This window comes from Danio rerio, chromosome 11, assembly GCF_049306965.1.
Source record: "Danio rerio strain Tuebingen ecotype United States chromosome 11, GRCz12tu, whole genome shotgun sequence".
In the NCBI taxonomy this organism is placed as follows: Eukaryota; Metazoa; Chordata; class Actinopteri; order Cypriniformes; family Danionidae; genus Danio; species Danio rerio.
In genome coordinates this window covers 31,675,692-31,691,723 of record NC_133186.1, presented here as the reverse complement: position 1 = coordinate 31,691,723, position 16,032 = coordinate 31,675,692, and the positions used below count along the sequence as shown (strand labels likewise).

The following is a 16,032-nucleotide window of genomic DNA, read 5'->3' as shown; positions in this document are numbered from 1 at the left end:
TATATTAAAGGGGCTAATACTTTTGACCTTAAAATGTTTTTTTTATTTTATATTTTATATTTTTTTATATTTTATTTTTTATTTTTACAGAAATAAAACAAATAAGACTTTCTCCAGATGAAAAAATATTATCAGACATACTTTAAAAATTTCCATGCTCAGTACAAACATAATTTGGGAAATATTTAAAAAGAAGAATAATTAAAAGAGGGGGCTGATAATTCTGACTTCAACTGTAGGTGCAAGCAGCAATTATCATGGCCAAGCAACCCAGCGACACATCATAAACAAGCACAGAAACAAGCTTCAGAGCAATGGGGAAATTCTATAACTTTTTGGCAGCATGGTCTGAGCCAAATTTGGTGGAAATTGGGCTAACGATCTAAAGAGAATTCAAAACAACAGATTCTTAAACTAATTCAAGATGGTGGACAGGAAGTCAATGGGAATAAATGACATCAATGTTTTCTGTATGATCCAAGGAATCGAATAAGACCAGTCTCATGACAATAGACAAAACTATTCAAAAGTCAATTGATACATTTTTTAGGATTTTTTTGTGGTAGAATGTAATTGTTTGTCAATATTACCAATAAGGTGGCTTAAACTGACGTAGTATGGTCTTTATCAGGTCTAGATCACACACATTAAGTTTGGTTTCAATACTTCAAACTATTGCAGTGAATATTATCATTGGCAGCCTTACATCAAGTTTGTGCATATTATAGATGACAACCGCTTTGTCTATCAACATGAATTTCATAACTTCTGGTCTGCATGGTCTGAAGATTATCCAAGGCAAGTTTGGTAAAGATGAACCAATGGTCTAGGAGGAGTTTAAAAAAATGGCTTAAACAAAATCAAAATGGCGGACAGGAAGTTTGGTAGATTATGGAATAATTATTATCTGTGTTGTCGGCATGACCCAAAGGAGTAATTTGAGACCAATTTTATCAAAATGAGCATGTGCAGTCAAAAGATATTACCAAACAAGTTATTACCAAATTTGTATTTCCAGAAGTTATAAACATAAGTAAAACTTTGGACAACTGTGTATCTGTGTGCAAAGGTTTGTTCAAATGCCGCAAACAATTCATAGGGCTGCCGTAGACTCCCAGAGCGGAAGAAGCAGAAGAAGAAGAAGAAAAAAAAGAAGAAGAAGAAGCTGGAAGAATAATAATAAGAACCAAAACGGATACAATCTGTGCCTTCGGTGCTTGGCCCCTAAATATATGTTACATATATTTCTCCAATAATTCAGCATAATTTTTTTTTTACTGTTAAAACATACATTTTATTTGCAATACCAAATTACATAATATATTAACACTTTCTTTTTATTTTCAGATTTAAATTAAATTTTGAGTGCTGGCCAAAGATAAATCATGATTAAACATATCTAAAATAAAAGCTTGTTTTGGCCTATGATAGTGTGTGTTTTATTCTGGAGGAGTTTGTGGACATACAGTATGTATGTAATAAAAACAAATACATAAAAACAAAACTACGCAATACTTTATTCTGCATAGATATTTCAGTATATATATATATATATATATGTATATATATTTTATATCTAAATATAAATAAACATTTTCTCAAATATATGCATGTGTGTGTTAATATATCAAATATTCAGTTAACACATATATTATGTTTAATCAAACTTTTATTTTGGATGTGATGAATCACGATTCTTTTTTACTCAGCACTAATCATGAATATACATGTTTTAATGTTTGTGACATTTTTTTATGTTAAATTTAAGTCATGCATTTTCTTGATAGTTAAAGGTTTACAAAATCCTAAAACTTTTTTTTTTTTTTTAGATTTTGGAGCACATATATTTAGTGCCTTTAACATTTCAACTCCTTTAATGCCATCACAATATTATTATTACTAATTACAACTTTACATGTGTTCATCAGCAGACCATAACCCATCAATCGTTTCTCAGTTTTTCAGAATTCTCAATGGCTACAAAATCTACTATAAGCTGCTCTTGACTGGAACCCCTTTGCAGAACAATCTGGAAGAGCTTTTTCACCTGCTCAACTTCCTCACCCCGGAGCGCTTCAAGTAAGATTACAGACTGCATGATTCACCTGCTGATTCATACCGCACAATAATGATCCCCCGCAGAGTCATTTCAGGGCTCGTACTGGAGCGTGTTTTTCATACTGTATGCTGTGAGTGTGTTCTGTCTTCCCTTATGAAAGTGTTGTTGTGCACAGTAACCTGGAGGGCTTTCTGGAGGAGTTTGCGGACATCTCGAAAGAGGACCAGATTAAGAAACTTCACGACCTGCTGGGGCCACACATGCTCAGGAGATTGAAAGCTGATGTGTTTAAGAACATGCCAGCAAAAACCGAGCTCATCGTGCGAGTTGAACTCAGCCCTATGCAGAAGTCAGTCTCGGTTTCTTTATTGCTAATGCTGAATTGCTGAATGCAAAATATGTTGATCATGATTGCTCAAACATCCGTCATAGTGTTATTTCAATACCAGTATTATCTGCATTCTCTTTTCATTTCAATTACAGTTAAATCAAACAACATTATCAAGTGTTTTCAGGTCTTTTTTTAAATGTCTGTTCAAGTCTGATTGTTCATTTTGGTTTTAGTACCTTTAGTGCATTGAGTTAATTTAAATGTGAAATGTTTTCTTGCCAATTGACTTAAATGATTAAAAAAAGTAGTTATAATAAACATTTGATTCAATTTACAGGGTATCTGTGGAGTTTTAAAAAGTTTTAAAATGTCTTAAATCTCAAAATCAAAATTTCAGGCCTTAAAAAGTCTTAAATTTACTGAAATATTGTGTTGTAGTTCTTAAATCTTTTTAAACATGTATAGCTACCCAATCTGGGGTGTGTTTCCTAAACAATGTTATAACTCATGGCTGAACTATCAAAGCACGATGCACCGTTTGGCAAAAGAAAAATGTAGTTTCCCAAAACCGTAGTTTCTCTGTTGCAGATCTATCGTTTGAACCATGTTATTTATAATGTAAAACTTCCGTAATATCACTCTAAATGGAGTGGAGTAACAACTTCTTTAGAGAAAACCCCATAATTTTTTGTGCAAATTGTATTGTTTTACACGTACACGCATAAAAAAAATCCAATATTAGTTTTGGTAAAATCGTTTTCCATATTGATTGAAATATATGTAATTATTTAATTATTAAATTATTATTATTATTGTATGAATACATTTATTAAATTATGAAAAAAAAGTTTGATAGGGCCAGTAAAAATCATTTTTCAACTGGGCCATTCAAAAAATTCCTTAGCGTTTAGCCCTCTATGAGTCTAAAATTTCATTCATAATGGTCTTAAAATGGCTTTGAAAAACTCGCTGAAACCTGCAGAAACCCTGAACATATGATTTATGCAACATCATTTAGCCTGGTTTCGTATTGTTCAAAATATTAAAATTAAATATCAATAAAATAAAAATTATATGAAGCAATAAAAAAATATCTGTTTCACACTATTACAGTTATTTTAAATTTTAATTTTAGCAAAAGTTGTAGATTTATTTTTGTCATTTGTAGTATTTTATGTTGTCTACTGTTTATATACAGTCATTTATTTTGTGTCTTATTTGTTTTATTTCGGCTTGAATAAAAGCAGTTTTTAATTTTTAAAAACCTTTTTAAGGTCAAAATTATTAACAACTTTAAAGCTATATTTTTTTCAATAGTCTACAGAACAAATGTCACTTTAATCTGTATAGAAGTGTCTTGAAAAATATCTAGTAAAATATTATTTACTGTAATCATGGCAAAGATAAAAGAAATCAGAAATTAGAGTTATTAAAACTATTATGTGTAGAAATGTGTTGAAATTTTTTTTTCTCTCCATTAAACAGAAATTGGGGAAAAAACAGCGGGGCTAAGAATTCAGGGGGTTAATAATTCTGACTTCAGCTGTAATTTTCATAACTGATCATTCTTTAAATCATACAGTTTCTGTTGTATGTTGTTTAAGATTGTACAAGTAAATATGATGATATGCAATTTATAATTAGTTTAGTACTGTAGTTTTATTTTATTCATATTTTGAGTTAATTCTTATTTTTATATTTTCTGTTTCATTTAGTTTTTATTTACCTTTTTAAGTAATTTTGCTGTTGTTTCAAAATATCTGTACAGCTTTTATTCATCTTTATTTCAGTTTTAATTATTTTAGTTTGTCAAGTTTAAGTAAATTAAAAATAAAGTCTAGCTTTGTAGGTGAAATTTAACCAAAGTTTTACTTAACATTTTAATGATTTATATTTAGTTTCAGTTACCTGTAATAACCCTGTTTTATTTGTAGAATCATTTAACAATTTTTCTTTTTCACAGGAAATACTACAAGTTTATTTTAACAAGGAACTTTGAGGCTTTGAATTCCAAAGGAGGAGGGAACCAGGTGTCCCTTCTGAACATCATGATGGACCTGAAGAAATGCTGTAACCATCCCTACCTGTTTCCAGTGGCTGCAGTGGTGAGGATGGACATATGGAGACCTCCAGTTCATATCACTGCTGTGGTTTATTTTTAACACGAGTAATGCCGATGCATTCTTCTGAGCTAATTTATGACTCAAAAGCTTTTGTTTAAGAGTCTATTGTCTTTTAGTTTCTGCAGGGAATCAGGTGCTTTTTTTGCACTCTCATGTTCAAGGACAAAAGTTGACAAGTGATAGTGATTGAAATGGCAAGCTTCACTTTTATTAATGCTTGTACTTTACCTTTTCAAGACTATAAATGTGAGTATGATATTAAAGGGAATTATTCACCAGATGGGGCAACTTAATAAGATAAATAGGCTTTGTAGCTGCAAAACAAGCTTAAACTTATTTATTGCTTTCATTTGTGTAGCAGTTGTTTTTATAAATGAATATGCAGATGTTTTTGAAAATTTCTTACAAACATTAGCAAAAAACAACAACAAAAATACATATTGAGAGTCCAAAAACAATACCTGTGCGATTAACTCTGTTAGCATGCAGGTAGAATGACCCTATAATTCAAACAAACGCGAAATCTGTATGTGTTTTTGTTTTTATATTTACAAGATATGATATAGTTAAACAATATCAAACATTCAAGAGTGCTATTTCCTGAATACTAGAACATAAGCCTGGTCGAAAATGTGATACTGATTTTATACAACAGTTCACCAAACAATTTAATATAGAGTGAGTGTTACTTTAGATACACTATTATCTGTTTTTGCCAAGGAAAATGGTTCCATACAAAGCCAGAGCAGAACATTTGCAAACCTTAGAGCTATACAGCAATGTTACAAAATATTTCAGACTAATATTGTTGGTTTAAGACTTCATTTCATGAAAATGCACAGTAATAATAATTATAAATTATCAGAAGAAATGTACTTAAAGCATTAATCAGTATGTTTTAATGATTTCTAAAGGACATGTAAGACTTCTAGTAAAAAATCAGCTAAAAATCGTAATAGAAGATAGTCCATCTAAATACCAATATTTTACAAAAAAAATATTATTATTATTTTTTTTGTATAAAATTAAACGTAAAAACAAAACTCAAATGTTTGACTATAGTCTTGAATCTAAGACTTGAATCTGAACATCTTCTAATAACAATTCTGTTTTTACATTTGCAGGAAGCTCCGGTGTTACCCAATGGCTCTTATGATGGTAACCTTCTGGTAAAATCCTCAGGGAAACTCACCCTGCTTCAGAAAATGCTCATAAAGCTGAAAGATGGAGGACACAGGGTTCTCATCTTCTCTCAGGTATGCTGTTTGGCATTTATTCCCTCATCTAGAGCTCAGAATACCCTCTGAATAAAAAGAAGAATAAAAAAACCTTAAATATGTGGCAGTCCTGCCTCTATTTCAGTGGAAGATTAATTAGTCAGTAAACTGTGAATAGAAAATAAGAGTGGAGCTCATTCATCTTTTAAACGGTGTTGACAAATGAAAAGGCGGAGCTTATATTTATCTCCGCTTTATTGTTGACTCTTTTCCCTCCCATTTTAAATTGCCTGCGCAATCACTGCATTCATTAATGTGATGAATGGCACAGGTAAAGGGGGGTTGTCTCAGAGAGACTTCATTTTGCCACCCTTTTCTTTCCCAAGTGCTTGAGAATAAGCATAAATATTAATGTGTATTGCATGTTATGTGTTTTCTTCAGTCCTTTCAGCTAGATTACAGAGGAGGGCCTTGGGTGACCACCTGATTATCTTTCTGTTGCAGGAAAGCATATGCGATTTTATGGGACAATGCAAGAAAAAACATGTTTGCTAATTAAACATTTACTACATTTTATTATTGTGTTATTGTAAAGAATAATACAGATACATTTTACATTAGACACATTGTTTCATGCTACCAGTCAAAAGTTTGGCATCGGTAGGTTTGTCATCTTATTAAATTTAGTTTTAAAAATTTTATGTATTCCTGGGTTTTAAAGCTGAATTGTCATCAATATTTCAGTCTTCAGTATCACGTCACATTACAGTTTGGTGACCAGCTGATCAATAAGCATTGATTAAAATAAATAATTAAACATTAATTATAATTTTTAATGTTCAAAACTGCTGGGTTGCTTGATTTTTTTGTGAATATCGCACAATGCTAGAGTACTATTAAAATGTATACACTTTTACCTTTCAAGGACACATCACATTGTTCAAAAGGAAAAGAAAAAGACATTTAGGATGCAAACAAAATCTGAGAATACTAAAAAAGTATTAAAATGTATCACAGTTTCCACACAAACTTTCTGACAAAATCATCATTAATTTATCAATAATTATTATAAATATAGTGTATAAAATGTAGGGAACGCAGTGGCGCAGTAGGTAGTGCTGTCGCCTCACAGAAAGAAGGTCGCTGGGTCGCTGGTTCGAGCCTCGGCTCAGTTGGCATTTCTGTGTGGAGTTTGCATGTTCTCCCTGCGTTCGTGTGGGTTTCCTCCAGGTGCTCCGGTTTCCCCCACAGTCCAAAGACATGCGGAACAGGTAGGCTAAGTTGTCCGGAGTGTTTGTGGATGTTTCCCAGAGATGGGTTGCGGCTGGAAGGGCATCCGCTGTGTAAAAACATGCTGGATAAGTTGGTGGTTCATTCCACTGTGGCGACCCCGGATTAATAAAGGAACTAAGCCTAAAATAAAAAAAATCTGTATATTGTAAAGATAATTGAAGGATCGTGTTACGCTGAAAATAGAGACAATTCTGCCTAGAATTAGATGAAAATTGCTGACAATTTGCTGAAAATTCAGCCTAGAATTACAGGAATTATTAGCATTTTAAACTACATTCAATAGGAGAGCAGTTATTTTAAAAGATATTACAATTGTACAGTTTTCAAAAGAAATAATAAAAGCAGCCTTGGTGAGCAGAAAAGTCTTCATTTTAAAACATTTGTTCACTTCTGAGAATAGGAAAAAGCTCAGAGGATCATTCTGCAAAATTCAGGAGAGCTGGTCAGCCTGCCGGAGCCATGTTTTTCCCCTCTTGTTGTATTTTGCATTAATAGACTGAACTGTAATCTGTATTTGCTTAACATTTTGCTCAATTCTGGCTGTTGTGCCTTTCTCGGATGCTGCTGTTGTCTTTCCTGTTTGCGTCTGATCCTATATGGTTGATCCCCCTCTTAGATGACAAAGATGCTGGATTTGCTGGAGGACTTCCTGGAGTTCGAGGGGTATAAATACGAGCGCATTGACGGGGGCATCACAGGCGGGCTGCGACAGGAGGCCATCGATCGCTTTAACGGTTAGGATGCCGACAGTGAATCTGCATTGAATGTTTGTATGTGTGGGAGAGTGTGGATACTGAGGCGCTCGGACTGACTCTCTGTCACCCTGCTTGCAGCACCCGGCGCTCAGCAGTTCTGTTTTCTGCTGTCCACACGTGCTGGAGGATTGGGTATCAATCTGGCAACCGCAGACACAGTAATCATATATGACTCTGACTGGAATCCGCACAATGACATTCAGGTAATGCACACAACAGTGCTGGGTCAGCTACTTTCAAATTGTGACTTATAATTTAAAGTGCTGAAAAAGTATTAAGCTCAACTGAAAGCTATTACACTTTTTCTCAGTCGCTCGCTTTGGTGCATTTCTCGCAACACTATTTACATTTGCACAACAGTTAATGCATTTTTGAAACAATTAGTCATTTGTGCACATCTTATTAGCGGTTTCTGGTTCCTTCCAACAAATTGCAAATGCTTTTCGACACGCATCAATTGCTTTCATACAACTCTCTGCTGTTTATAACATTAGCATTTGCTTATGTCATGTCAGTCAAAACTAACTAAACTTGTGAATGTTGAATAGTCATTCCATATAAAACTAATAGACCTCATTTCACTACTTGAGTCATTACATATACACATGTTGAACTAGATGTCAAAATCTGTCAAGCTAATTTTATTTAAAAAAAGTTTCAAACTTTTTTATCTTGAAAATGTCTTGTAAATTGAACAATTTCATGAATGATTTACAGACCTTTGTGTGTTCTCATATGCACTGCAATATTATTTACAGTTGAGCACAGCTCTACTCAAAGGAAATTTGTGTTTGTTGTAAACAGGTTTTTTCATATATATTTTTTATTCAGATCAATACATTACAAAATGTGGAGTTATTAAAATGCATAATTCATCCAAAAATTAAAATGTACTTATACTTTAGTGGTTCCAAACCTTTATTGGCCCTATCATACACCCGGCACAATAAGACGTAAGACGTGTTTTGCGTGACTTGTTGCTTTTTTCAGACCAGCACAACCCTAATTTTCACACTGTTTAAAAGTAAATCCATTTGCGCCACTTTGTGGACTCATGGGTGTGACGGTCAATAAAGGAGGTGTGTTAAGGTGCATTGTTGGCGCATTGCTATTTTGAGAAACTGAAATTCTTAAAGGAAGTTTGTGTTTGTTGTAAAAAGGGTGCCTGTATTCTTTTGCACAATGCTGTGAATAAATTAGTATTGCAAAGAGCATATGCAGTAAAAATGTGAAACCAGAAGTAAAATGTTTCTACTGAGAAAAACTGTAATAAAAAGCAGCAAGACCGGGGCCATTTTATAAAGACAGACAGACAGACAGACAGACAGATACATAGGTAGATAGATAGATAGATAGATAGATAGATAGATAGATAGATAGATAGATAGATAGATAGATAGATAGATAGATAGATAGATAGATAGATAGATAGATAGATAGATAGATAGATAGATAGATAGATAGATAGATAGATAGATAGATAGATAGATAGATAGATAGATAGATAGATAGATAGATAGATAGATAGATAGATAGATAGATAGATAGATAGATAGATAGATAGATAGATAGATAGATAGATAGATAGATAGATAGATAGATAGATAGATAGATAGATAGATAGATAGATAGATAGATAGATAGATAGATAGATAGATAGATAGATAGATAGATAGATAGATAGATAGATAGATAGATAGATAGATAGATAGATAGATAGATAGATAGATAGATAGATAGATAGATAGATAGATAGATAGATAGATAGATAGATAGATAGATAGATAGATAGATAGATAGATAGATAGATAGATAGATAGATAGATAGATAGATAGATAGATAGATAGATAGATAGATAGATAGATAGATAGATAGATAGATCTTTTTTCCCTTTATCTTTATTGGTTATTCTATGTTCTTGCAGGCATTCAGCAGGGCGCATCGAATTGGTCAAAATAAAAAGGTGATGATCTATCGCTTTGTAACTCGGGCATCCGTAGAGGAGCGGATCACCCAGGTGGCCAAGCGAAAGATGATGCTGACCCACCTGGTGGTGCGGCCCGGCTTGGGCTCCAAGACGGGCTCTATGTCCAAGCAAGAGCTAGACGACATCCTCAAATTTGGCACTGAAGAGCTTTTTAAAGACGACGTGGAGGCCGCCAGAACGATGGGTGAGCTGAAGGTGTTGGAGATGAAGAGTATTGTACTTCCACTGTGCGTTCCAATAGCTGAAGTCCTAAATCTGTCTTCAACAGGAGACAATAAAGAAGGAGAGGAGGTCAGTGTGATCCACTATGACGATAATGCCATCTCCAAACTTCTGGACCGTAGTCAAGATGCCACCGAAGACACTGAGATCCAGAACATGAACGAGTACCTGAGCTCATTTAAAGTGGCTCAGTATGTCGTGAGAGAAGAGGACGGAGAGGTGAGAAACAAATGCTTTACTTTCTGTTCTTCATGCCTTTTTCTATTAAACTAGGGATCAAAGATGAACGCTAGCTCATCCTTTCAAAATGACTGCCTTTATTATTTTTTTTCTTTGCTCGAAAGGGCATAGTTTTGCAAGTTTGCTTTTTCTGCAAAAGCATATTGGATTGTCGTTTGTATATGGATTTAGTTTTGTGTGGAGATGCGGCATTGTTTTTGTTCAGGCTGGAAGTGAAGGTCAAATTCGGTAGCAAATCTTACTTGTTTTTTGTTTTGTGAAAGATAAAGAAATGTGCAATCTGATGTTTAACAGTCAGTTTCTAATTATTTTTAATAAAACTTTTTATTAGTTTAAGGTCAAGGTTAATATTTTTTTCAGCATATTCATTCATTCATTCATTTTCCTTCGGCTTAGTCTCTATTTCAAAGATCGCCACAGTGAAAAAAACTGTCAACTATTCCAGCATATGTTTTATATGCTTTAACGGATGACCTTCCTGTTGCAACCCAGTACTGGGAAACATCCATACACACTCATTCAGACACTAATACACTACGGCCAATTAAGTTTTTTCAATTTACCTATAGCGCATGTCTTTGGACTTTGGGGAAAAGTGGTACACCTGGAGGAAACATACACAAATACTAGGAGAACTTGCTAACTCCACACAGAAATGCCAACTGAGCTGGGACATGAACCAGCAATCTTTTTGCCGTGAGGCGACAGTTCTAAGAACTGAGCCACCATGCCACCTTTTGCTCATTATACTCTTCAGCATATCTTACTTGTTTTTTGTTTTGTGAAGGAAAATATATGCAATCCGATGTTTATGAATCAATTTCAATTTAGATTTATTAAAACGTTAAATAGTTTAGGGTCACTTCATTTTGTTGTTAAACAAGGGTGCATTAAATTGATAAAAAATGTTTGTCCATTTTTTAGCCACATTTGATTTCTAATTCAAATAAATACTGTATCATGGTTTCAACAAAAAAAAAAAAAAAAAAAAAAAATCAGCATTACTCTGTTGAGCATGATCAGAATTTTTTCTGGGACACCAACTCTGATTAATGAACAAAAAGAATCATGTAACAAAAACTATAGATGTTAAAAAATTAAGATGTTTAAAAAAATTGCTTTTCCATCACATCAAGCAGTCATTTAAATTGTAATATAAATTACATATTATATAAACATCATAAAAGGTGACGCGGTGGCGCAGTAGGTAGTGCTGTCGCCTCACAGCAAGAAGGCCGCTAGTTCGAGCCCTGGCTAGGTCAGTTGGCGTTTCTGTGTGGAGTTTGCATGTTCTCCATGCATTTGCATGTGGTTCCTCCGGGTGGGTTAAACTAAAATTGCCTGTAGTGTTTGAGTGTGAATCAGTGTGAATGAATGTTTCCCAGAGATGGGTTGCAGCTGGAAGAGCATTCAATGGGTAAAAAACGTATGCTGGATAAGTTGGTGGTTCATTCCCCAGGTTAATAAAGGGACTGAGCTGAAAAAAAATGAATGAATGATTGAATGAATAACCATCATAAAATTTGTTAACAGGTTTTTTCATATGTGTTTTTTATTCAGATCAATACATCACAAAATGTGGAGTTATTTTATTGGATAGTTCTTCCAAAAATGAAAATTTACTTATATTTTAGTGGTTCCAAACCGTTATGGGCCCTATCATACACCCGGCACAATAAGGTGTAAGACGTGTTTTGCGTGACTTGTTGCTTTTTTCAGACCAGCACAACCCTAATTTTCTCGCTATTTATAAAGTAAATCCATTTGCGCCACTTTGCGGACTCAAGGGTGTGCCGGTCTATAAAGGAGGTGTGTTAAGGTGCATTGTTGGCGCGTTGCTATTTTGATAAACTGAAATAGACTGCGCCATTGACCAACTAAAAGCTGGTCTAAAGTGCAGCTTAGAGTGCGATAAAAAATTAAATTAAATATGTAGGCTAATGGATGTCTTTAGTGGAGTGCACTAGGTGTAAGGTGTACAACACCTTTTTCCTTATCCATGAAAGTAAAGGAGCAAAGAGTACAAGTAAAGAGGCCGATTGGAGGAGGCTCATTATTTATCCTTGCGCTGCAGATGGTCTGTTAAACTGTTTTCTTGCTAGTGAAACATTCAGTTTTTCCATTTAGTTTTTCCACTTAAAAGTCCATCAGGTAAATAGCAAATGTGCCATCACACGGCGCACTTGACTCTTAAAGGGAATGGGAGTTGTTCGACACACAATAAGATATTTAGAAAAATGTTAGAAACCTGTTACCATTGACTTTCATAGTAACAAATACTATGGATGTAGGAAGTCAATGGTTACAGGTTTTCAAAAAAAATTGTCACAGAAAACTGAAAAGCTCGAGCGAAGGTTAAATTTTTTTACTTTTGCATGAACTATCCCTTTTTGTTACAGTTAAATTATTGAAATTTTGTGCAATAACATCATAGAATGTATGCAATATGTCGAGCTGTGTTTGAATGCTCTTATTTTCAGTCTCTTTTTCCTCATACTATGTGACATTCACTGTGACTGAGTGAACAAGTCAGCAGTTTTGGACATGAATGTGTAAAATGTCGCTTATTCTCTTATGTGCCTGCGGGGAGATGTCAGGATAGACATGGGCAGAAGCAAAATTTCAGTTTTCCATCCTCTTTCCACACTGACAGCTACTCTCAGCATGAGAACGTCTCTTGGGATCAGGCTGATGCTTACATCATTACTATATCAACCCATGTAGATAAGCAGCTGTCTGAGAAAATGGATCAAATTTCAGCAACAGCAAAATGACAATGCAGACAGTAAGCCGTAAAGATTTGTAGATTTGTGTCTATTTGCAGGTCCTCTGGATATAACATGGAAATATATACTGTGGAGGGTCATGACATGTTTAGTTAGCCAAACTTGATTATAATGATAAGAAAACAATTTAAGAAAAAAAAAAACTGTAATTGTGTTTTGCTCTAAATTTTATTGGAGTTTGCATGTTCTCCCTGCGTTCACAAGGGTTACCTCTAGGTGCTCTGTTTTTCTCACAGTCCAAAGACATGCGCTATGGATGAATTAAATAAACTAAATTGGCCATAGTTTATGTGTGTGAATGAATGTGTATGGGTGTTTCTCAGTACTGGGTTGCAGCAGTAAGGGCATCCGTCATGTAAAAAAATATTCTGGATAAATTGGCGGTTCATTCCGCTGTGGCGACCGCTGATGAACAAGGGACTAAGCTGACGGAAAACGAACAAATTAGTGAATATCTTAATCTTGACTGATTATCTGATCTTAATATTTGACATATTAAAAACAACAATTTGATAGCATATTAAAATAATATGTTTATGGATCACAGTGCAGTGAAAAACGTAATCAATGGATGTTTTAAATATTGATATGTTGTTTTTAAGTTTAATGTTTAAAGTTAAGTTTAAAATCATTTAAAATTTTATAAAAGTTAGATGATCACTTACTCTTTAATATTTTTATATTTATAATACATACTGCTTGAAGTATGCACTTTTTAATCATTAATGCATCTGTTGCACAGAATACTAATGCAACATTATTGATTAATATTTTTGACATTTTATATTTTCCCAAAATCACACTTTCCTTGCATTCATCATTTCTTTTTTGTCCAAACTTTTTTTTTTACAGTAACTGCATCTGCAGTAAAAGTTTATTTACAAAATATATTTGTGTATATTTTCATGTGTATTAAGATATGCATGACTATAATGTATAAAATGCTTGTTTATTTTTATTTCTAAAACAAATTATATAAGGTGTATAAACTGTTTAAAACATATGCTGAATAAGTTGGTGGTTCATTCCACTGTGGCAACCCCTGATGAATGAAGAGACTAAGCTGAAGGAAAATTAATGAATGAAATTAAATATAAGTATAAATATACATTTGAATATATTTATTTTGTATATTTTTATATTTCATGTACACTATGTTTGTGTATTTATACATATACAGTATATCATACAACAGGGGTGTCCAAACCTGGTCCGGGAGGGCCAGTGTCCTGCACAGTTTAGCTCCAACTTTATTTAACAAACCTGCCTGGAGGTTTTTAGTACACCTAGAAAGAGCTTGATTAGCTGGTTCAGGTGTGTTTAATTGGGGTTGAAACTAAAATATGCAGGACACTGGCCCTCTAGGATTGAGTTTGGAAACTTCTTGAAAGTACTTTAAAATACTTGAATTTTGACATATGAATTCATGACCTGAAAATTACTTAAAAATAAACATCTGTGCCTGAATTAAATTAGAAAAAACGTTTGTTTTATTTACTCAATTGTGAAAAACAGAAGGTAAAAACTGAGAAATTCTTAAATTAAAAACCTTTAAGGTTTAAATTATATACAATAACACTGACAAATATTGCTTATTTGATCAATGTTTCAGAAAACACATTTGAATATTATCAGTATTGAATCCAACATAGTTTTTAGAAGTTTTTTGAACATGACTCTTTAAAAGGTCAAAATTGCGGAAAATTACTAGGGATGTCCCAATCACATTTTTTTGCCTCGAGTCCGAGTCCAAGTTATTTGTTTTTGAGTATCTACCAATACCGAACCCCATCTGAGAGGTAGCTTGAACAATCAAGTAATAAATTTCATCAATTCTTCACTTTTGGACTTGAGTGCAACAATAAATATTTTTTTTAAAAATCATATAAAAATAAATATTTACCAGGCGATCCCAAGTTTACACATCTCACAGTTTGCTTTGGCAATGTTGTCATCATTGACTTTATAATTCCTCCAGACAGCAGACATACTCACGCTTTCCACCTCAAGTTGCTTCCATGTACTACTTTGCCAGCATTTAACCTATAGCGTCACTGCAACAAAGCGATGCTGCACACGTTGCTGTTTCTGTATGAAATCAAGAAAGAAGTCTAATTCTGTGCCACCACATTACTATAGATGTGTTAAAAAAATAATGAAAATATATATTCATATTCATATTCCGATCGAGTCTGAAACCGCGTGATTGGCCCCGATTTTCAATCACGTGATGGGATCTGGACATCTCTAAAAATTACTGACACTTTTTAAATGTAAATAATAAGTGCAAGTGAAATATTATGTACATTAAATGCTTTCATGGCTCTACATATGCTGGAGTATGAATTACAAAGATGCTTGATTTAATATAAATGGTGCTTTAAAACGTCTTTGCAAACTGTTCATGAAAGTGTGGGAACCCGGTATATACATAAATGTACACAGTGCACAAGTACATATATATAATGTAAATACAAACTTTTATCTTGGATGTGATTAGTCATGGTGTATTGTTTGACAGCACTGCTTTAAATATGAAGCTACTAAAATTATTATATGCTACTAAAATACTTAGTAAAGGATGTCGAATTTTGGGATAAAAGCATAAAAAAAAGCTTTATCCAGCTTCAGAAATAAGACAAAATAATAATTACATAAACAATTATCATATCATACACAAATCCCAAATGCTCAGGATCATTGTAAGTCTATAATAATTCTAAGTAGCTTAACCAAAGTCAATAAGAGCCTGTGATGTATGATCTGTGTTTGTGTGTTTCTGCAGGAGGAGGTCCAGAGGGAGATTATTAAGCAGGAGGAGAATGTTGATCCAGACTATTGGGAGAAGCTCTTGAGGCACCATTATGAGCAGCAGCAGGAGGATCTGGCTCGAAACCTGGGCAAGGGGAAACGCATCCGCAAACAGGTCAACTATAATGACGCCTCTCAAGAGGACCAAGGTACCCAAACACAGACGCTGACAGCATTATAACTCAGCATAAATCTCTCTCTGTGTGT

At 33.7% G+C, this 16,032-nt stretch overlaps 1 protein-coding gene across 11 annotated transcripts in view; it reads left to right on the top strand.

Annotated features, from left to right (window-relative positions):
* The window catches only part of chd5 (chromodomain helicase DNA binding protein 5), a 76,164-nt gene that overhangs the window by 38,953 nt on the left and 21,179 nt on the right, over nucleotides 1-16,032 (top strand). For 7 of the 11 annotated variants that reach the window (XM_073916840.1, XM_073916839.1, XM_073916841.1 and 4 more), the window contains 9 exons: nucleotides 1,958-2,079; nucleotides 2,235-2,408; nucleotides 4,354-4,495; nucleotides 5,638-5,769; nucleotides 7,640-7,757; nucleotides 7,857-7,981; nucleotides 9,704-9,950; nucleotides 10,035-10,207; nucleotides 15,800-15,974. In XM_073916840.1, the coding sequence (XP_073772941.1) occupies nucleotides 1,958-2,079; nucleotides 2,235-2,408; nucleotides 4,354-4,495; nucleotides 5,638-5,769; nucleotides 7,640-7,757; nucleotides 7,857-7,981; nucleotides 9,704-9,950; nucleotides 10,035-10,207; nucleotides 15,800-15,974 (1,408 nt within the window). Of the gene's footprint in view, nucleotides 1-1,957; nucleotides 2,080-2,234; nucleotides 2,409-4,353; nucleotides 4,496-5,637; nucleotides 5,770-7,639; nucleotides 7,758-7,856; nucleotides 7,982-9,703; nucleotides 10,208-15,799; nucleotides 15,975-16,032 lie in introns of all 11 variants that reach the window. The other 4 variants (XM_073916835.1, XM_073916838.1, XM_009306105.5 and 1 more) reach the window with 1 other exon arrangement.